At 43.6% G+C, this 22,247-nt stretch overlaps 3 protein-coding genes and 1 long non-coding RNA gene across 4 annotated transcripts; 2 read left to right on the top strand and 2 right to left on the bottom strand.

Moving 5' to 3' along the window:
- On the bottom strand, positions 5,178–11,851 carry LOC8079826 (cell division cycle 5-like protein). The gene is made up of 4 exons (XM_002458967.2): positions 11,262–11,851; positions 7,797–9,521; positions 6,633–6,914; positions 5,178–6,289 (listed from the first exon to the last, which is right to left on the bottom strand). The coding sequence occupies exons 1-4, from the start codon at positions 11,436–11,438 to the stop codon at positions 5,522–5,524; spliced, it is 2,952 nt and encodes a 983-aa protein (XP_002459012.1). The 5' UTR covers positions 11,439–11,851; the 3' UTR covers positions 5,178–5,521.
- LOC8059384 lies at positions 12,030–13,213 on the top strand. Its single transcript, XM_002456834.2, has 3 exons — positions 12,030–12,451; positions 12,566–12,630; positions 12,796–13,213. The coding sequence occupies exons 1-3, from the start codon at positions 12,106–12,108 to the stop codon at positions 12,940–12,942; spliced, it is 558 nt and encodes a 185-aa protein (XP_002456879.1). The 5' UTR covers positions 12,030–12,105; the 3' UTR covers positions 12,943–13,213.
- LOC8079827 (probable serine/threonine-protein kinase At1g54610) lies at positions 13,333–18,071 on the bottom strand. The gene is made up of 7 exons (XM_002458968.2): positions 17,627–18,071; positions 16,468–16,773; positions 15,011–15,328; positions 14,713–14,928; positions 14,370–14,470; positions 14,174–14,291; positions 13,333–13,988 (listed from the first exon to the last, which is right to left on the bottom strand). Exons 1-7 carry the CDS (start codon positions 17,876–17,878, stop codon positions 13,626–13,628), a joined length of 1,674 nt encoding a protein of 557 aa, XP_002459013.1. The 5' UTR covers positions 17,879–18,071; the 3' UTR covers positions 13,333–13,625.
- On the top strand, positions 13,710–14,182 carry LOC110433523. Its single transcript, XR_002450972.1, has 2 exons — positions 13,710–13,802; positions 13,892–14,182. It is a non-coding gene; the product is annotated as an uncharacterized LOC110433523 (long non-coding RNA).

Genomic DNA, 22,247 nt, shown 5'->3' on the forward strand with positions numbered 1-22,247 from the left:
CTGTCCTCTCCGCAGAGCCACCATCGTCTATTGTGACAACATCAGTGCTGTTTATCTCTCCACCAATCCAGTCCAGCACCAGCGTACAAAACATGTTGAGATTGATCTTCACTTCGTTCGTGAGCGTGTCACTCTTGGAGAAGTTCGTGTGCTGCACGTCCCAACCACTTCGCAGTATGCAGACATCTTCACCAAGGGACTCCCGACATCAGTGTTCACAGAGTTTAGGTCCAGTCTTAATATACGCAGTGCTCCTAGTTTAGACTGTGGGGGTGTGTTAGACAGTAGTCATAAGGCCCATGGGCCTGCCCCTAGTGGCTCCCCTAATGGTCTATATGTAATCACTGATTGTGTCTATTGATGGTAATCTAAGTATTATTGAAGCCCTAACACTCTTTCAAGTAGTGTACAACAGCGAGGTAAAGATGGAAGCTGGAAGATTTTGCATCTTGTACAACAGCAAGGAGTTATGAGATGGGATGAAAAATTTGCATACTCGTGGCTGGTGTAACCATCCCATGGATGGAAAGATGGAAGACGGAAGCAGCGCACACGGCACTGTTTTTAATATACTCCATGTATAGGTTGTAGGCCAGTCTTCACTGGTTTGGTTTCTGCTAGAAAGAAATGTATTTGTATGTATGATGAGTTCAGGTCCTGATGATGACATCGTTAGTGTGCTCTACTACCATGATTAGGTGTAAGAAGAATCTGGGCGACGGATACTCCTGCTGGTGATTAGCCAGACCTACTTACACATTGCCCAGGTTTCATTCATTGCCTTGAAGCTGTGATTGGATGGCAACAGAGCATCTGCCGGGGGTTGGGTTAACCTTAGAACCATGATAAATCTATCCGTGTCAGGTCATACATTGACCAAAATACCAAATTCGTGCAGATTCAAATAGTATGGTTCTTGCGTTTGTGGTCCTGGGGTCAGCAGCTCCAGCCTGACATTAAACAAACCCCTTACGCGTGTGCCTGTTTGCTTCCTTCATTTCATTTTCCGTGAACAATGGGCTGGGCAAGAACAGGAGAGAAATCACTAATCAGGCCGCAATCGTGAGCTGAGCAAACGCTGACGAGCCTGTCATGTCCCCGTCTGTGGATCATTGACATTTTTTTTAGGCCTTGTTTAGTTCCGAAAAGTGAAAACTTTTCGGTACTGTAGCACTTTCGTTTGTTTGTGACAAATATTATCTAATTATGGACTAACTAGAATCAAAAGATTCGTCTCGTAATTTACAGCTAAACTGTGTATTTAGTTTTTATTTTCGTCTATATTTAATATTTCATGCATGTGCCATAAGATTCGATATAATGAGAAATCTTGAAAACTTTTTGGTTTCCAGCGGCGTGAACTAAACAAGGCCCTTAGTACGATCGTCCGAGCGAGCACATGGATTGTGAATCAATCGCAGATGCTGTTCCTCGTGGCGGTGACTCGCTCTCGGATGCATGGGATTGGGCCATGGGAGCAGGTGGCCGCAGTGCTCCCATGGCCCATGGATGGCCGCCCCGCCCGGGAGCATCAACTCGCGTCCGGGACTCAACTATTCCATAATAATAACTTCAGGATGTTCAACGCTTATGAACAAAATTTGAAAACAAAACTACTACATAAATTCAGAATGTTTGATATGCTACATGCTTGTATACCTACATATACTCGTCGCAGCGCCTGCGTTACTTGATTAATTAGGGGAGCCACCCAATGTAATGATGATTAGCCAGCGGATGAACTAGTAGTACAGTCGTACTACTAGAGCACTGTCACTGTGCTGCGCCGTGGTGCGGACGAGCGAGGTGCATGTGGTTGGCACGCTGCCCCACCAGGACGCGCCGACCGGTGTTGCTTTGCCGCCTCACCCACACGGACACGGCGGCGTCACCGGTGCGGCCGCCGTGCGGTGCGGTGCACTGCCGCTGCCGATCTTGGGTGGGACGGTCGCTCACGGCACGCCCACACTGTCGTCCCACAGCAGCCAGCAGCAGAGGCCGGGCGGGTCCGCCATGCATTGTCCATTGCCAGACGCCACCTCGCCCCGGCCGTTCCTCTCTCTTTTCCAAGGCGACGGCAGTCTGCCGCTGTGCCAGCGCTGCATGGGTTGCTTGCGCCCTTTTCCAAGACCAAATCCGTCCATCCTATCAAACCGTGTATTTGATAAATATTGTCCAATCAGAGACTAACTAGGTTCAAAAAATTCATCTCGTCAATTCCGACCAAACTGTGTAATTAGTTTTTATTTTTTATTTATATTTAATACTTCATGCATACATCTAAAGATTCGATGTGACTGAGAATCCGAAAAATTTTACAAAATTTTTTAAAACTAAACAAGGCCTCAGTCCTTTCCGTTTCGTGCCCAGCCAAGCTAGCCACGCAAAAAGTCCATGCATCATGGGCGGGGTCGGTCCTCGTCCTGCCCTCCTCCTGCTGCTACTGCGGCCTTGTTTAGTTTGTAAATTTTTTTTTTGAATTTCGCTATTGTAGCACTTTTGTTTGTTTGTAGTAAATATTATTCAATCATAGACTAACTAGACTCAAAAGATTTATCTTATGATTTACAGGTAAACTGTACAATTAGTTTTTCTTTTCGTCTATATTTAACGCTCCATACATATGCCACAAGATTCGAACGTGACCGGAAATCTTGAAAAGTTTTTAAATTTAAAGGTGAACTAAACAAGGCCCGCGTGTGCCTCGTTCAGCATCAAGCACAAGCGAGGACGCAGGGTACGGGCCTGTACGTACCGCGCTTGCTTGTCTGATGATCGCTAACAACCACCCATCTTCTCTCGTCTGACGACTGTGATGACTCCACAATAACGAAGGTTCCACCGGGACCGGGAGTACAAACCAGCAGGAAATGGCGCCAGCCAGCTGCTAGCCCTCCCGGAGACGCAACATGCCATGGACTAGTAGGAGGAGGACGGACATATTTAAAAACTGTTGCGTCCATCGATGGCACAATGATAGGGTGTCGTCTGGCCTCGGGGTGCGTATGCGTGGGGGCCCATTTGCTTGCTTGTTAATCATTAATCAAATGATCAGCTGCAAAAGATACTACTGGATATTATTATGTATAGTAGTACTTACAAATATAGTATATATATATATATACAAGTTGGGATTACTGTCCTTTGAGTTTTCCAACCCAATAAGATGCTCGGAACTCTAGTTTGTTGGCGCTTGCTGAAGCTGAATGCATGCTAGCTGCTGACCATGCATGAGACATCGCTCTCTTGGCACCTGCTCCATCCGTGTCATCTGGTGACGAGGGAGAGCGATCGAACACGTACTCCAACTCCAAGCACAGCACAGGTGGCATTGGTGGCCATTATAAGCGCCCATGCATGACCCATGTGGTGGATCAGTGAGAGGCTGAGAGGTGGGGTGGTGGACGAGCTAGGATCGGAGCAGAGGGAAAAAAAAAAAGTGCCGTGCCGGTGGGGTGGAAGGAAAAAGGCTCTGCACCATCGAAGGACACCGTCGGAATAGGTAGGGCCTTGTTTACTTCACCTCCAAAAACTAAAAACTTTTCAAAATTCTCCGTCACATTAAATCTTGTGGCACATGCATAGAGCACTAAATATAGACGAAAATAAAAACTAATTGCACAGTTTACCTGTAAATCGCGAGATGAATCTTTTAAGCCTAATTATTCCATGATTAAACAATGTTTGTCAAATAAAAACGAAAATGCTACAGTTCCGAAAACAAAAAAGTTTTCGGAACTAAACAAGACCAGCAACTGAGGCCTTGTTTAGATATGAAAAGTTTTTGAATTTTGATACTGTAGTACTTTCGTTTTTATTTGACAAATATTGTCTAATCATATAGTAACTATGTTTAAAAGATTCGTCTCGTGATTTATAGGCAAACTGTATAATTAGTTTTTGTTTTTAGCTATATTTAATACTTTATTTATATACCGTAAGATTCGATGTGACGGAGAATTTTGAAAAAGTTTTGAACCACCGCACTCGTTCTCCCTTAATCCATCCCCTTCTTCACTTGTGGCAGCAGTAAATACCGTGATAGACCAGCAGGGAAGGTGAATGACTTCAAATCACCAGAGAAACGAAGGCACATGAAAGCGACTCAACAACTCTCCAAGCCAGCAGGAGGTGCAAGAAGAAGGCCGGTGTGCCATTGTTTGTGTCCGTGGCAATTGCCTACAGTAGCTGTAGCATGCAAGCATCTCGATCGGTGCCAAGCATCCCTATTCAAAAGCATGCAGCAACTGGCTGGCTAGCTATACCACCAATCCACCACCATTATAGCAACTCAGCACCACAGTGCCAGTGCGTGAGGGGGCTCATGTCACGGCTTCAAATGCAACAACAGGGAGCTGCATCTGTTCCGCAATCAATTGGCTCTGTTCGGCCACTTGTGTTTGCTTGTAAACCTGTGCCTTGACGGGTGCCTAACGTAAGCACAAGACTTGCATATGCAAATGTCTGAAGAAACAGGGCACAGCAACAGCCAACAGCAAAGCAAAAGCCTGTTTATTTCAAGATCCGTAGTCACTTTTTTCGCGCGCTAGTCCTTCGCAACCGAACCTACGACTCGTGATGAATGAGGTCTACTGCAAATCTGCTATGCATTCAACAACAGTGGTAGGAGTAGGTTCCATTCACATGGAGTTGCATAAATAGCATGCAGCAGTTGAGCTACCTGGTCTTACCTCAAATATCTTTTTTTTTTCCAAAGAAAAAGAACACCAATGTCGAAGTACTAATAACTATGTCAGTGTGGAGAACCATGTTTCAAAAAAAAAAAAAAACAAGGCCCATAGAACCGTAGTTTTTTTTATAGGACCAAAGCTGAAGTGGGCTCCATTTGCGCCAGTTCATCTCTATACAGCCCATGGGGTCCAAAGACCAGGAAACGCCAAAGCCACCACAGCCTCCACAAAAGGTCAAAAAGGCCACACACTACCTCTCGGCCTGGTGGGCTTGCTGTTGATTTGGGGTCTTGTTAAGGGAACACAGTATCTTCGGATTTATTTTTTCAGGTACACTATATTTTATAAAAACCGGTTCGTAATATATTTTGTCAAAGAAAAAAAAACAACTTTATACTATAGTGCCCAAAGAGCTGGAGCTGGCTAAATCTCCACCAATCGGGTCCGAGTCCTTTATTTCTCCGTCATGTAAAAGAAAAACGGAAATGGTGGGAGGCGGGCGTCGTCCAATGCTAGCGCCCCGGAACGGACGTCCGGGAGCTAGCAAGCAGGTCCGTTTCAGTGCCTTTTCTCACTGCCGATCCAGCCGAGAGGCGGCAACAGATGAACAACAGATCGCATGTGCAGGCTCTCTGGTCTCTGCCAACAGTAAGTGTCCAACATCGAGTTAAAAGATATTAATTGAAGGACACGGGGTGAAAATTGTGCATCTTGTACTACTTGCCACCTTGTACAATGTGGCTGGTGTCGTGTAACCATCCGTGGATGGAAGATGGAAGAAGCGACCTTAGAGTAGTGTTGCTGGAGTATAGTCAACAAACAATATTTCATTAAGGAGCCATGCCTTCATCCTCCTTTGAGACAGCTTGATCCGAAGGTACCATTGTGTTTTCTTCACTTATGCTGGCACCAACAGGTACAAGTTCATCCTTGCTCTCTTCACGAGGGCCAGCATCAACAGCCATACTGTCATCTGATTTATCCTGACCTTCTAACTTGGCTTGATCGATCTTGTCTGCCCCATCCTTAGTGGAGGTACAGTCACTACTCTGAGTGTTAGAAGCGCTCTCCTGAATTGATACTTCATCGTCATCCCCTTCAGTGTTTGGTGTTGGTGGGATAGGGCCTACGACTCCACCGTCTCCATTCCCGCTGTTCACATCCATCTGATCCTCGGTGGTTCCTTTGCTTCCTGCAGCTTCTTCATCAGTAGCTCTACTTGTCTGCTGTGATTTCTCTTCAAAGCTGGGAGGCTTCCTTTCATCCTCTTCCTCAGCAGCATGGTTTGGTGCCGCAACTTCCTCTTCCTGAGCACGGTTTTCAGCTTCTATCGCCTCCTGTACCTTGAGTTGCTTCTTGTGCTCCTCAAGCTGTTCTTCGATCCTCTGGAAACCAGAAACAAGCTCACCATAGCGGCTCTGGAGGGTCCTTTCTAGTGCTTTCTGCTTATTCACTTCTTCAGTCAAATTTAGGATTCGGTATGAAGCGGCAAGATGTTCCTGTTTCTGCAGCTCTTGGAAGCATCCGAGTTCTGTTGCAGCAGTGTCCATCTGCTTAAATGTATCTTGGACCTGTGACCACAGTTTTCCAGACCTTACCTAATAAAAGGCAAACAGCAAGTTAGCAAAACATTAGCACTCAAATAGGATATGCAGTGAGATAAGATGTTATCGTATTGTCAACAATTGTTTCAATGGATAAGGGAGCAAATTCAGTTAGGCAAACAGCAAGAGCTAACAATACTAGTTTGCAGCAGTCCAGTGTCTATCATATTCATTTTTTCAAGCTGGCTTCAACAGGGGCCATTATTGGCAGAGGAAAGAGACGAATACAGAAACCAAATAAAGAGAACTCTAAAGAAGCTATGCTATATGACATATTGCTTAAATCCAGTTAATATAGATGCTCTTGATTACAGATGATGTACCATGCCAAATTTACCTGATATCCTTGTGTCAGCAGCTTAATCTTCTGCTCAAGCCGAGAAGCCTTTTTTGCTTCATCATCCATTCGCTTCTTCACAGTTTCAAACTCATTTTGCAAAGCAGAAACCTTATCAGCATTTCCAGAAACACTAGCTAAACCATAGCTATTGTTGGTAGGAAAAAACATAAGGTCCTCTTGGCATGCATCATGTGCTTTCACGAAGTCCTCAAACGATTCATTTTCATGACCCATGGCCACTCGAAGGTATTGAATCTCCTCTTCAACCATAGAACTAGCCTGCCAATTAAAAAAAGATGGCCATTTAGACAAATTCCATCATTACATAACTGCAATAAGCATAGAGGACTGGTCATAGAATAAGAGAAAAACAATCAAAATGAAGGATCATATGAAATCACGCACTATAAATGGTTTGATAACTACCATGTTTGTAGATTATGTACAGCCATTGAAATGTCCAATTTAGTGTTACTGGCATGAATTTCTTCGCAGATACAATGTATGTTGTAGGAATTTCATGAAAACTAGAATGCAAAGCTCAAACTAGTTGACAACATTGTAGTGCATATATAGAGTACTCTAGTGTACAAAGTTGAATGCCATAAAAATGACAGTTCTAATTCACACATCACTTGCAGATGACAATTCTCATCATCCGCACTCGAAGAGAAGATTCTAATTGTAAAACTCATGTATTAAAGAATAGCTGTGCTCGCTGCAGATTTTTGCAGCTGCAGCTGTGGCTGCAAACAGCAAATAGATTTCTACTACTTCTATAACTGCAGCTACAGCGTACCGCCACAACCTAAAAATGACAGCCAATCAGGGCCAATATGTTCAAATTTTGTGTACCAGAAATTTCAATGAATTATTTTAACTACATCCTCTGCCTTACAGGATATAACTAATGTAAATCTATGTATTTCCTATTAAATCAAATCATGCATGCCAGTTGACCTCAGTTAAAATGACCCAATGTGATTTGTAATTAACACAAATAATGAACAGTATCATGTCAGTGAAATACAAGCAGATGTGGATATAGGTTCTCAGGTTACTGTTTGTCCACCTAAATAGTTCCATGAAACTGTGCATGTGGTGGGTGGCGAAACTATCAAGAAAGAGGAGATACAGTTCATCATGAATATTCTAATACACCTCTTTAAGTTCATCTTCATCAAAATCCTCAATTTCAGGGACAAGAGGTCCTCCATTTTGCTGACGCTTGCTTCCTTTCTTTTTCTCTTTTTGAGTTTTTTCATCAAGAGGATATTTTGCATTATCATGCTCAAGAAGCCTAAAGAGCTCCTCATTTATTAGTTCATCAGCTTGTTCAAGCGAAGTAGGAGGCACAAAGGTGCTTCTGCTTCTGCTTTCTCCACTTCTAATAAGAGATTGCCAGATAATCTCTACTGAAGCAGCCGGTGGCCTAGGCAGACTCCTCTGCAACACTTTGGATCTCTTTCTGAGCAACACCTCATGCCTAGCCTGTTCCTCAGCCCTTTCTCGTGCCAGTCTGTCTGACATGTCCTCTTCAATTTTCTCTTCAGCTTCTTCTTTCTCATCCTCCGTAATAGGTGGCATGACTATCTGGTACTCATTCTTTGGCTGTGGAATAGAAGCAAAACCAGATCGCAGGCTTTTCTTCAGTTCAGCTTGCCTACGAAGCTCAAGTTTAGTGCTGTCCTGCATTTCCACCTCTTCATTTATGCGAAGTTCATCACGGAAAGGAGTTCCCCTTGGTGTTAAACCAAAGCTGTGCCCCTCTCTGGATGGTGTCATACCAATCCTTGGAGTAATACCAGGGCCAGGGCTTGCCAAAGGTGTTGCCATTGGATTTGGAGTCTGTATCTCCTTCTTACGTGGTGTAACACCAGAGAAATCTGATGGATGAAGCTCTGGGTTGTCACCTCCTAATAGAGGTGTCTGTGATTCTCTAAGACGTGCAAGATTTTCTGCCTCCATCATAATTGCATCACCCTTCCCAGCTGGAGTTCGCTGTGGAGTTCGCAATGGTGTCATACCAAGCCTTGGAGTCTGAGAATAGCTGGCAAGCAAGGTTCTTGTGGCAGCACTTCCTTCACCAAGCTCATCAGCTAAAGCAGGATCACCAGCATTGCCCATCTTCGCTATCTCCTCTAACTCATGGTCAGAAATTTGGGGAGGCGGCAGCATCAGCTTTGACCTCTTTGTGACAGCTTCTGGATCATTTAGTTTATTTGCTTGCATTATAGCAGCAGGGGCATCCTGTCGCTGCAGGATCTTGTTCCTGGCGATATCTTGTTTTCTTAATTGTGCCTCTATATCTGCTCTTCTCTTCCCTTCAAGCTCCTCAATGGTCGTTGGAAACTGTACATGTTCAAGTGGCCTGTCTTCACCAACAGTATCATAAAAACCTGAAGGTGGTCTCTTTTCAAATGGGATCTCAGCATTGTAGTCAATCCCCTTTCTCTTTCTTTTTCTGTGGCGTGTATCAATACCAGCCGCCTTCAATTCTCTCCTTTTTTGTAGTGAGGCAAGCCGTCTTGCCTCTTCAAGTTGTTTCTCCCTTGCCTTTCGTTTGGCCTTTTTACCCCTAGTGTTAGCTAAGCGGGCCCTAGCCTCAGAAAGCATTTCTTTTTCATCTTCATCCATATCAACAGGATCAGGACGTGCAGGCTTTGACTCAGGGTTTGGGTCAATCTCGCCAGGCCGCAGCTTCCTAGGATCATCATTAGCCTCATAATTTTCATCCTTTGCACATGCAGCATCAAGCAGTTTTTCATAACGTTCAAGACACTGAGATGGTGTTCGACCTACAATAGGTGCAATTGTCCTCCACTGAGTAGGCATGAGTTTAGCTAGATGAAGTAACTTCTCATCCTCTTCCCTTGTCCACTCGGTCTGAAATTAACATAAATGAGTTAGCACAGTGAGAAACAATAAAACAATCATCTTTGTGACTGACATCAGTAAACAAGAAAGACCTATGCCATAATAGAGCAAATGACCAATGAAAGAACTATTTTGAAGGTTATGGGTTATTTAAACCATTCGTGTCAATACATGCAGATAATGTGAACACAGAGAATTTCAGTAAAGTCAAAAATTAGATGATAGTGCCCTTGGTATAGTAACCGAACACCTTATTACAAGTACTGGTGTACCGCACATTCATTTAGATTTTAGAGCCTATATTAACAAACAAAAGATATTAATGCGCCCATTATACTTTTAACAACATGGGTCCACATTTCAATCAATAAAGAGAAGGCGCTAATTGATTAACCAATCAGGCACAGCAACCTTCTGGACACATAACTGAATATTCTAAAGAGGAACCCAAAGGGCCTTGTCAAGCAGCAAATTGTGAATATTGACAGTAAGAGATAAAAATATAGAGAACACAGTTCTTCCAAACGTCATTAATGCACTACTTCTAAATATGATTCATAGTGGCTACTGGCTAGTAACATTCTAGGTTATGTCAATACAATGATGAAAATGCTAACATAGGTTGTATTGATTTTGTTTGTCATACAAACTATCGACTGATAAACTTACATGGACATTCATCTCATAAACATATTAAAGCACGAAAAGATTAATAGCTCTAGGTTACCGAGAAACTCGTGTTGATTAAAAACTTGACATTTGCTAAAATAGCTGCAGGCCAGAAGACAGTAATAACCAATCATTTACACAGTAATAATTAGAAATCTATGAACACAAATTTTCCAGAAGCTAACCAGTTCCAAAACAAGATAAGTAGACTCTTTCTTTCATAACTATAGCATGTTAATGTTACATTAATTAATTTAATAATCATATTTCACCCTGCTCTTGTAATTAAATACATCAAGACTAGAGAAGGTAAAATTAGAACTCACTTGACCAAATTAAGCGTTGAATCAGCCAGTTTAGCTTATTCATTCAAACTTAAAAATCTATCTAGGTGCATTTTCACAGTGTGAATCCATTTTAATAATCATAATTTACACACATATTAGTTACGCTAATATGGTTGTATACGGATTACATTTGTATATTATTGTTGGCTATACGAGAGAGATACTTATGTGTTGCATTTCTACCGTAGAGGGGCGAGTTGAAGAGCGTGTTATAAGTTGCAAAGTAAAAACATAGCATGATGCTGTATAGAATCAATTTCCATCTCTCGCCCTATGAATTTGAGATAGGCTTACATGCGAACTTTGGAAAGTGGTGGAATGTCAACTTCCAAGCCAAATAGCCTAGTTTATTAAGTAGACTTCAATTCCTCCAAATGAAAGGATCCAAACGAACCCTTATAAAACTGTGGTGATTTCCACTTTCTCGGCAGACAACATGCTGGGCTGCTGAAAGGTTTAATTTAAACAAACTAAACTGTGTCGTCACAACACCATTCCAGAATCCTTAATAATCACATCTCTACTGTTGAACGAACCAGACACCATCTAGTGATAGTTACCCTCTCATTATGAATAGCAGTCTTGCAAGGATTCAGAAAAAACTATAGACAATGTTCTAAACGTTAGCAGAATGACACTCCAAACACCGCCAAAAAATCAGTAATGGAAGGGCGACCGGGCGGAGAGGCTAGTCTGCCGGGAGAGGCCGTGAGAGAGGCGAGTAGTCGGTTACCTTCTTGATGGACGGATCGAGCCACTCGTACCAGCGGGCCTTGCACTGCTTGGCGGACTTGCGGACGAGCAGCGACGAGATGCGCGCCCACTGGTTCTTGCCGTACTTCATCACAGCCGCCTTGAGGATCTCGTCCTCCGTGTTCTTCCACACGCCTCCCTTGATCATGATCCTCATCGTGCCCTCCTCTGACCTGATTCGCCGCCTCCGCTAGTTTCTCCCTCCCCCGGTAAGGGGAGGGGAGGGGAAAACGCTTTCCGGGTTCCTCCGCCGCTCGCCCCGACCGCGGGGGCTCCGGCGACGCCTAGGGTCCCGCTCGAAGCGGCGGACCACCGGGGTTAGGGTTCGCTGAGGTGAGGTGAGCAGCGGCGGCGTACGCGCGCGGTGAGGAGCTCCGACCTCCGAGGGGAGCGAAAATCGGCGAGGTTTGGGTTCTGTTGCAGTTTAACAGGTATCATCGAGAATTGGTCGGTCAAACAGTTTCAAGGCCCAAAAGACCATAGCTGAAGTGGGCTCCAATTTTGCGCTCGTTCATCTCTGGACAGCCCATCAGGCCCAACGAAGCCCGTCTTAGTAGGAGTGGGATCTCTGCCAGGTGGGACCCCGCTGCATCATGCCGCCAAATTTGGGCCCCGCCTCGACCCGAGAAGCCCGCGCCGCCGATGGCCGGCCGCAACGGTCGAAACCGCCTCGCGCGCGCGTCCCTACTAAGGCCGGCCGCGCGGCGCGGCATGGGAGGCCATCCTTTCCGACCACCCCGTGCTCCGGTTCTCGACCGCGCTCCCGCTAACGCACGCCCTCGCTCTCACCGGCGCCCCCATCCCCCACGCTGGCGGCGGCCGCGATGGGGTGCGCGGCGTCGACCGCTAACGGGGCCGAGCCCCGGCGGCGGGCGCGGGCGCGGGCGGCGGGGCACAGCGAGGCGTCCACCTCGGGTCTGCTGGCGCCGCCGCCGCAGCCGCAGCAGCAGGAAGGGCAGGGGCAGGAGGCGGAGTCGTCGTCCGGGGGCAGGAGGCGAGGGAGCAAGGTGGCGCCGGAGCCCAAGGAGCTGGAGGAGAGGACCGCCGCGCTCCCGCCGATGACCGGGCCCGGCTCGCCGAGCTTCCGGCACTACTGCCAGAAGAAGACGGCTGCCGTCGACAGGATCGTGGCCGACGCCGACAACAGCGACGGCTCCGTCACGATCAAAGGTACTTCAACTTAATAATTCGCTCACAGCTAGCTTTCCCCCCTCCTTCCTTGTCTTATCGTGAGCTCCATTGACGCTGACACTTCTCGAACCATCCTTCTCTCCTCCTATGCAGCGACGGCGCGTCAGCTGAGCAATAGGAGCGAAATCTCGGCGACCAAGCCACACAACTCCAACGAGGTCTGAACATCATATCCTTCATGGCATCATGCATGACCTCTGCAAAGTCCTAATGATGAGATCTGAACATTAAGCATTGCTTATGCTTATGCACTTGCAGCTGTCAGCTGTGGTATATGAGATATATTACATCTGCTAATTTCTGATAGATTAATTAATGTGCAGGTCTCCCAACCTAAAGAGGGAAACAGATGGCTTAGATACAGTGGCTTTTCGGTCGTCGCTTCTGCTTGTCACAACTTGTTCTGCCGGCAAAGAAGCAAACCTTCGCCGCCTGCTGCTGCCGCTTCAGCTGCAAGCTCTCAACCCTGATCAGGCAGCGCTGTATGGGATCTTCTACATTTTACTACGTCTCAGCTTGTAAACACACACACGCATGGCTCATTCAGTCATCGTTTATGATGCATTGATGCTAGCTTTGCATCATTTGCTGTCATTTTTCAATCTTGGTTAGTTCTTGTAAGCTAACCCCGTTTGTGAGAAGCTGATTCTGTAAATGGTGCAAGGAGCATCAGCTCTGGACTGCTCCTGTTGTAGAGAAAATACAAATTAGTGTTGGAAAGGAGGGCAGATCTTTCGGAAAGGAGGGCATTCTGGAAATTCATCCAAGCTTTTGCGTAATTTGATTATTTGTACTTTTGAATTCTGCGTGCTCATGTTGCGGAAACGTTAATTTGCACACACAAGAAGATCATGTGCAAGTATTTCAACAATCCCCTTGACGGCTTGACCCCTTCCTTTTCTCTTCTCTCTGATTTTGATGCAGAGGTTGAAGATACAAATTTGCATGGGTGCTCTCAGATTTTGCTTTGTGTTGCAGATGAAAACTTTGTGATCCCTTATACAGAAGAAATGCATTATACACAACTCTAGTTTATAATACTCTCTAACTATACAAGGTAAAAACTATCAAATGTGGTTGGAATTCACCGGCTACTATCTAGCATCTATAAAAGGGTAAAGGGCAAAAAAAAAAAGGTAACATGATTAGGATGTCACTTGACTGCACCTACTGCATTTCTTCCTTTGCTTCTGAATTGCTCCCTATTCTTTCTTCTCACTTCCATTGGCTGACCAAAGGAATAAGGCCGGAATGCACCAATGAGAACGGTGGAAGGCGCCATGTTGAGGCTTGGCTTTGCCTTGTGCATACCCTTCTTTGGGCTATTCAGGTAAGATTTCACATGACCAACTATTAGGCTTGGCATTTTCTTTAGCTCAACGACTGATGACGAGAAGAATTCTTCTGTGGCTCCATCAGCCGATGAATCTAAACTATAACCAATCGACGCATCCAAGTGAGGCGGAGGAAATCTCTCAAATTTGGTTGTGCTCGTGCTTGTCACCAACCTTGGTACCTGAAGATTAAATTAACACATTTAACCATTTATTCGTGTTTTCTATGCCTGCATAGTTGCTTGAATATAGCTTTTTATGTAAAAACATCGATGTAAACAATGCCCATGAGTGGTGGGAATTTAAGCATGATGATGTTGAGGATACAATCAAATTCTTTATGAGGAAAAGGGAAAAACATAAGCACCTTTGGATTTGCTTGTGGCTTATTATTGACATCTGGAGTAAAAACTCTGCGCCCAGGATTTTGCGATGTGTGCTGTCGGTTTCTGTGACGTTCTACTGACCCGTTAATCCTCGACTTCCTGAAAAATAAACACAAGTTGAAGCTTTATATGAACAAAAGAAAATAGCTGCAACAAGTGCAAATAGTGGCACCAAACCTTTTATGCTTCTCGTACTTCAACTTCACATCTCTTTCTTTGCATGGTGGATAGCGTGGAAGGCTCGATGGTTCACAGGCATATGGTTCTGTTCTGAAGAACTGAATCCACAGAAAATAATAAGTTGATAAGCACAGCTGAACAAAGGACCACTTATTTTTCCAATTAAAAAACTGATCTCTACGATACACGAATGCAAATTATCCTAATCCGTGCAATCATCATCAGATGCGGATTATTCTTTTGCATAATGTCTGGTCATAGTTTATATTTTATTTTTTCTGTATTTGTTTGATGCAGCAGTTCATTTTAGATGCCTTGAGGGTGATAGGGTAGTATTAACCTCACTATTCAGAGCATCAGTTGCAGTGCCTCTCATATCTGGGTCAATCGATAGGAGAGTCTCGAGAAGTGATAGGGTAGATGGTGGTACGTCTTTAAATTTTTCAGCTAGGCACCGTTGATACGGTTTGAATGTAGGATGAGCGAACTTCATTTTCTCCCAGTAATCCTCTGATGGAGTACCACATAACTTGAAAACCTTGTGCAATTGTTCCACCTAAACAAACCACTTGTTAATAGACAAACCAAATGACACCCTGCATATCCAAGACACATTTCAGCTAGACCAAACCAAGTACCTCTGTTCTTCCTGGGAATATCGGCTCGCCAAGAAGCAGTTCTGCCAATATGCAACCCACACTCCAAAGATCAACACCGACACCATAGTGAGTTGCTCCTAACAAGAGTTCAGGTGGACGATACCAAAGCGTAATTACTTGGCTAGTCATGGGGCGCACGTTCTCAGGATCATAAGAGGTAGCAAGTCCAAAGTCAGCTATTTTAAGAATTCCATCACTGCTGACAAGTAAGTTCGAGGTCTTGATGTCACGGTGCAGAACACCATTGTTATGACAGTGTTCAATCCCAGAAAGTAACTGTTTCATGTAGCACTTCACCTGCAAACGAGGAAACAGGCTTCATGAGTACAAACATGTAATCAAAAAATAAGGCATACATTTGTCAGTAACCATGTAGCTGGAAAACATCTCATAGTTGGAGCCTTCCTTTTCAGAAAAAGAAAGTAATTGAGAACCTTTCACAATTTCAAATGCCAGTGGGTCAATTTTTACTGAACCAGGTTGGCCCATTTCCATTTAGTCCAAACGCCAATACACAGCATTTTTATACAGGATAAAGAGATTCAGAGACAGATTCCAGTCAGTTAACTGCAGCCAATGTTGACGGTTGAAATGACTGTAGTCCGTTGAAGGGATTTCCCGGAAGCAGTGTGCGCACAAAAAACACACGGCAGCTGTCTCTGTCAATTGGACTGCAGCCTGTGTTCAAACCTAGGAATACTCTGCTTCACCTAGTCTAACAGATTTACTGGTCCACATCATTGTGGTGTTCCAGTCTGATGGATTTGTTTGCTTCTTGCAAAAAGGCCAAATCAGAATTCCACTGCTAATAATCAGTCAATGATACTTCTTCTAGAACTAATGAAATAAGTTACATCAACTACACAGCATTCGGTCTCCCATATAGAAGACTTGTCTGAAAAATATATTCAGACAGCGCTACAGATGTCTCAGTTTCACTTTTTTTCCCCATTCCCCAACACCTGAGAGCTGCTCGTGTACCCTTTTATGCTCCGTCGAAAGAAGGGGTCAAATGAAGTTTAGAATGGCACATCTTACACCATTCGTAAATAGTAACTTTAAGTAGTTCACAACGCGTTTCAGCAAAGAAACTCCATGTTCAATTAGAGTCCATTCCTTGCTGCAGTTGAATTCACAAGCACAGTAGTCCTGACCCACTATCCTAAGCAGTAAGCAATCCAGCTACAAGACGCCAAATTTTCATTTTGTGTTAAGTTTCCTAATCGCAGACTACCAGGAAACCAAAAGATTGGTTAAACCCTCCACATCACCAATCAGAATCTAGAATCCTAGGTAGCCAAGTTATCAATCTTATCATGCATCACCAATGATTATAATTCGTATTGCTCATTTCACAAGGTGATCAGATTATAATTCAGCTTTGGGAACTACTGTGCTCAAATTTACATGCACAACAACGGTCACAGTGACCATACCTGAGGCAAGGACAATCGGCGGCCGGAGGCAGTTGCGCAGGCGGTGAGGCCAGTCAGGTCATGCTCCATGTAGTCGAAGACGAGGTAGAGGGACGGCGCCGTGTTGAGGCGTGAGGTGACGAGGCCGTTGAGGCGGACGACGTTGGGGTGGTCGCCGAGGCGGCGGAGCAGGGCGATCTCCCGCGCCATGAACCGCGCGCTCTCGGCCTCGCCGACGCCATCCACCCGCACCTTCTTCAGCGCCACCACGCGGCCGCTCTCCACCTCGATCGCCTTGTACACGTTGCTGTACGTGCCCGAACCAATCTGCACGCACACAGTAGCAAAAGAAACAAAGATCGTAAATGATAATACTATATTTTTAAAATAAATAAAAATCGACCAGTTGCGCAAGGCAAGCAATGGGATTTAGTTGATTTCTTTCTATTCACTGATCCATCAATCCATTGACTTGGTTCTCTTTTAAAAAATAAAAAGAAAAGAAAAGAAAAGAAAAATCCACAACAACTCGTTTCTTTGAAAAGACCGGAGAAGATAATTAGCAGGTACTCCAATTCAATACGAACGCATGCAAGTTGACTTTTCCATTCGTCCTTACGGATTACGAATTCTTGTGACACGGACAACATATAAAGTATGAACATAAATGATGGAGCTGTGGGGCTTTTAAAATCTCACAAGAAAAGCAGGGGATTAGTTCATCTCTGCTTTTTTTTTGGCACCCAACTCAAAGCTTGTTTACGTGTTGAGATCATCATTTGCATTATTTCTCTCTTTGATTGATGCTTACGACTCATAACAGGACATAAAAGAATCGATTGTTCTCTTCAACTCAGAGCAAGGAAAAGGAAGGATTTCCTTTTTTTTCCCAGCGGGTGCCCAGTACTGAATAGGTGATATGATACGCTAACAACTCCCAATTACGACAACCAGAAAAAGCAAGAGCTCAAATTACTCGCCGAATTCCGCGACCGACGATCGCGTACGACAAGCACGAACGAACAAATCGGAGCAACGGAGAAGAAAGGCAAGCTGAAATCTTTCTCCAACAACCCCCGGCTCCCATGAAAAAGGTGAAGTTTCTACTAAACCAAGGAAACAAACAAACAATCAAGCAAGCAAGCACGGGCGCGTGGGGGGGAAAGGATCTCACACTCACCTTCTCGAGCTTCTGGAAGGCGTCGGCACCGCGGGGCGCCCAGCCGCGGAGCGCGTCGCCGGCGGCCTCGGAGAGCCAGAGCGGCCACCCGGACGCGTCCTTCTTCACCGCCGCGATGTGCTCCGGCTGCGGCGCCTGCAGCTGCACTTCCTTGTTGTCGCCTCCTCCTCCTCCATCGGCGGTGGTCGCGGCGGCGGGGAAGAAGAGGGACGACCCGGGCGCGGTGGCGAGCTTACCGAGGATGCAGCCCATGGCGGGGCCGCGACATGTGCCGCGGGCGCGGCAGGTCGCCCACGGCGGCGGAGGCGGTTGCTGGGAAACGTAGGGAGGACGCGGGAAGGTTGAGGGAGAGAGCGAAATGGGTGGGATGGGAGACCGTCTCGAGTCTCTGCTGCGTGCTGTGCTTTTTGTGACGACGGTTTGGCACTCTGCTCGATTTTTGACTACCTGGCAGAATATTACAGCGCCTTCTTCTTTTTCTTTTTCCTTCAAATTACGCGGACACCTATGCGAACGCCCATATGTAAACCCTACGACCATTTTTGAAAGGCTGAATGAATCATAACAATTGCTAAGATTAAAGTCATCAGTGATGTCGACACGTCATTTGCATCAGAAAATAAAAAATAATTAATTTTTAAATAATTCTAAAAAATACGATTATTCATATTAAGCGAGAAATTAAATTCTGGTGCCAGTTACGTTCAGTTCACATCAAAAACATTTTGTTCTTTTCTTGTCCATTGAACACTATGGCCTTGTTTAGTTCAAAAAAATACAAAATGGACACCGTAGCACTCTCGTTTGCATTTGAAAAATATTGTGCAATCATAGATTAACTAGGCTCAAAAGATTCGTCTCGCAAATTACAGGTCAATTGTGCAATTAGTTATTATTTATCTATATTTAATGTTTCATGCATGTGTTGCAAAGATTCGATGTGACGGAGAATCTAAAATTTTTTGTAAAATATTTTGGAAACTAAACAAGGCTTAGAGTTCGATTTGGCCACCAAACTGGAAAAAAATTACTTTTGACCACCGAGTTATTAAAAAAGAACGAATTGGCTATTTAGGTGGTTTCAAACGAGTTTTTCCTCTCTATATTTTTTTCTAAAGTAATTTTAAAACTTATTTATTCTCTAAAAACTTCATAACTTACCTATCTTAAGTAAATCAAATATGAAACTGTTATTATTTTTAAATGATATAATGGTTTAATATTTAGAGTTAATGGATCTAGCTTTGTTCTTTTTTGTTTTGTCTAATTATTTTTTAAAAGATATAACATATCTCTTATTTATTTAGAGCATCATTTTCTCTTAAGGGTGCCGGGGGTGCATTATTTTGGACTAAAACCACTTCATTCGTTCCAAATTTAAGACGTTTTAGCTTTTCACTTTTCTAGATACAATAGCTTTGTTGTGCACCTACATATATACCATGTCTAGATACGAGATAAAAGCAATGTATGCATCTAAAAAAACAAAATTTCTTCTAATTTGAAACAGAGGAAGTAGAGTTTAAAACTTTGTCCTACAAAAACAAGTAAATCAAATAACGTTCAAGTTAGACCTCTATCAAGGAAATCCTTAACAAGGATATGGTCAACTAATTTCGAGATTCCATAATAGGCGCATGCCAAGAAATGTAAATAAATTATCACCTTCTAGCTCAGTACCAACTCCATTTTGGAAGCTAAACTATGCATATTACAATGGATATGAAATTATGAATGATTGTGCTTATCTTTTGGTACATGATTTTATTGCCATAGATGATAGTTAAAAATATTGAAACAAATGTTGACCAAGTACGGGGTGCGACTTTTTTTTTTGGCGTCCAATCTCAACTAAGACCTTATACACAATTGTATGAAATAACATATAAAAGAGGATTCTTCTATCCTATGGAGCTATATTTAGGATTAGACATAATATAAAATGGGCCGCCTTCTAGAGTTAAACCATTTGCTGTCCCTACTAATTTGGATTTGAAAATTAGGTAGTAGAGTTGATAGATGAGAGGGGCCCAACCCCCAAATCCGTTTGACAAGATAAAAAAGTTCCCCAGGAATTAAGGGGTTCACACTCGACACACAAAATTCAAAAGGTCCTTTCACACCTGAAAAAAATCGTTTCATACCACTGGTACCGCAAGTAAGGCCTTGTTTAGTTCCCAAAAAATTTTGCAAAGTTTTTCACATTCTCCGTCACATCGAATCTTTAGACGTATGTATGAAGTATTAAATATAGACGAAAATAAAAACTAATTGCACAGTTTGGTCGGAATTGACGAGACGAATCTTTTGAGCATAGTTAGTCTATAATTAGACAATATTTGTCAAATACAAACGAAAGTGCTGCAGTGTCGATTTCCCAAAATTTTTCGGAACTAAACAAGGTCTAAATAAAATCCACTTGATTTTCGCATTTACATGAACTCCCAAGTTCATGATGATATTTTGTTATCAATTTATTCTACGTTCAGTATGATAGTATTTTTGTTTTATTTAGCAATTATTGTTCAACCGTTGTGTTTTTAGTTTTGTAAATAGTCTATGCTTGTGTCTAAACATTCGATGCGGTGACTCTCAAACCTGGTTGGAGGCGGTAAACTTTACCACCTATCTCATCAAATATTTAAACTTATGCATTAAGTATTAAATATAAAATATTTACGAAGCTAAAAATACAACTAGAGAATAATTTATGAGATAAATATTTTAGATATTAATTATCAAATAAAATAAAATTACTATAATACCTATTAAACTAATTCATTATGGATCCGGTTTTCCACGCATGCGCTGTGGACCTGCACCTGCTGCATGCATGAACTGCACAGTAGCTATCAGACAGTACAGTAGTGGGAAACGAAGGCTATTAGCAGAGTGATATTCTTTGAGACAGAAAACTTGGGCCTTGTTTAGTTCACTCTGAAAACCAAAAAGTTTTTAAGATTTCCCGTCACATCGAATCTTGTGGCACATACATGAAACATTAAATATATACGAAAACAAAAACTAATTACACAGTTTAGCTGTAAATCACGAGACAAATCTTTTGATCCTAGTTAGTCCATGATTGGATAATATTTGTTACAAAGAAATAAAAGTACTAACTTTTCACTTTCGGAACTAAACAAGACCTTGTTTCTCTTTTAACAGTAGTCCTTTGGCAGCCTTCTCCCTCTCTTTCTTTCCTGCATCAACGGCCATTTTTTCCCGATCCCCTGATGGGTCGGAATCACCGCCGGGCACAGATCTCGGAGCCTGCACTTGTGTTTGTTGTCTGTGTCATCAGCTACCAGGCAGCGTGCAGCTATGGGCTTCCTCAAATATTTTACAAATTTTTTAAAATTCTTCTTTATATTGAATCGTGTTATATATGTACGAATCATTAAATATAAATAAAAAAATTAAATATATAATTTGTCTGTAATTTACGAGACGAAACTTTTGAGCTTAGTGAATTCATAATTAGATAATAATTATTAAATATAAACGAAAGTATTACAATAACTAAAACTAAAAATTTTCGCCAACTAAACTGTCCCTACGGCTTGAGCTCGAGCAGAAGTGCCGAGGAGCAGCATGACAGTAACATCACAGTGCAGAGCAGCGTAGCCAGCCCAGCCGAGCCTAGTGATAGAGCAGGCGGCCAAACTTGAGCATTGCGTTGCCGGACGAACAGGAACCAATAAACCAGCAGCAGTTGCTTGCTGTTGGTGTTGGTGGTGATAACACACCACAACACAAGATGGCAATCATTATTGGGTCATATATACTGTATGTGGTAGTAGTGCTCTTCTCACTCACACACCAACCAGCAGGGCAGCAGGCATACCAAATCATTCCACAGAGCGATTTAATCAGCTCCCGATCCATGTTGTTCGTAGGTCTTAACCGCCGCCGACCTTCTCCTTGCGTCGGTTTGGCTTGGCTAAAACAACTGAAGAAATATTCAGCCATGGCCTACTCACTCTCTATCATCTATGCTAACTGTCCCAAGAGTGCAACAGCAACTTTAGGCCTCACATCCGTAGGGCTCTGGATCTGGCTCTTCCGTGCATGCACTATATAGTAAACAGATGTTTAGGAGCTGGTAATCTTTTTTTTTCTCCTTCATCACCGGCTCTGCTGGAGCTGTTTGGAGCCGGCCGTGAGAAAACAGTTTAGATGCCTCTAATCATATCTAGCCGGTCAATTAGATAGGTTGTTAACGAGTTGCCGTCTATCTGTTTAGACGTCTACATGTCTAGCCCATCTTGTGCTTACCGGCGAGAACAGTTGAACACATTGATCCATCATCCGTATAAGATTCTCTATGCATGGCCAGCCTCTCGATGGAGCAAATTGTTCACGAGAGAGAGAGAGAGAGAGAGAGAGAGAGAGAGAGAGAGGCATGCAGAGTTGGATGCAGGTATTAGATGCATGCATGTGGTGGATAACATCAGGTCATCAGCTCTGGTAAGGCTGTTAGTTAAGGAGTTGCCATCGGTGTGCATCCGTTCCACGGCACTGTTTAACTTGCAACAACAGCGGCGAACAGCCTAGACGCCACCTGCGTTCTGCAGCGACGACAACTAGCAGCAGCACAGAGTACCGTGGTGCCACCTCC

Source organism: Sorghum bicolor, chromosome 3, assembly GCF_000003195.3.
Source record: "Sorghum bicolor cultivar BTx623 chromosome 3, Sorghum_bicolor_NCBIv3, whole genome shotgun sequence".
NCBI classification, from domain to species: domain Eukaryota; kingdom Viridiplantae; phylum Streptophyta; class Magnoliopsida; order Poales; family Poaceae; genus Sorghum; species Sorghum bicolor.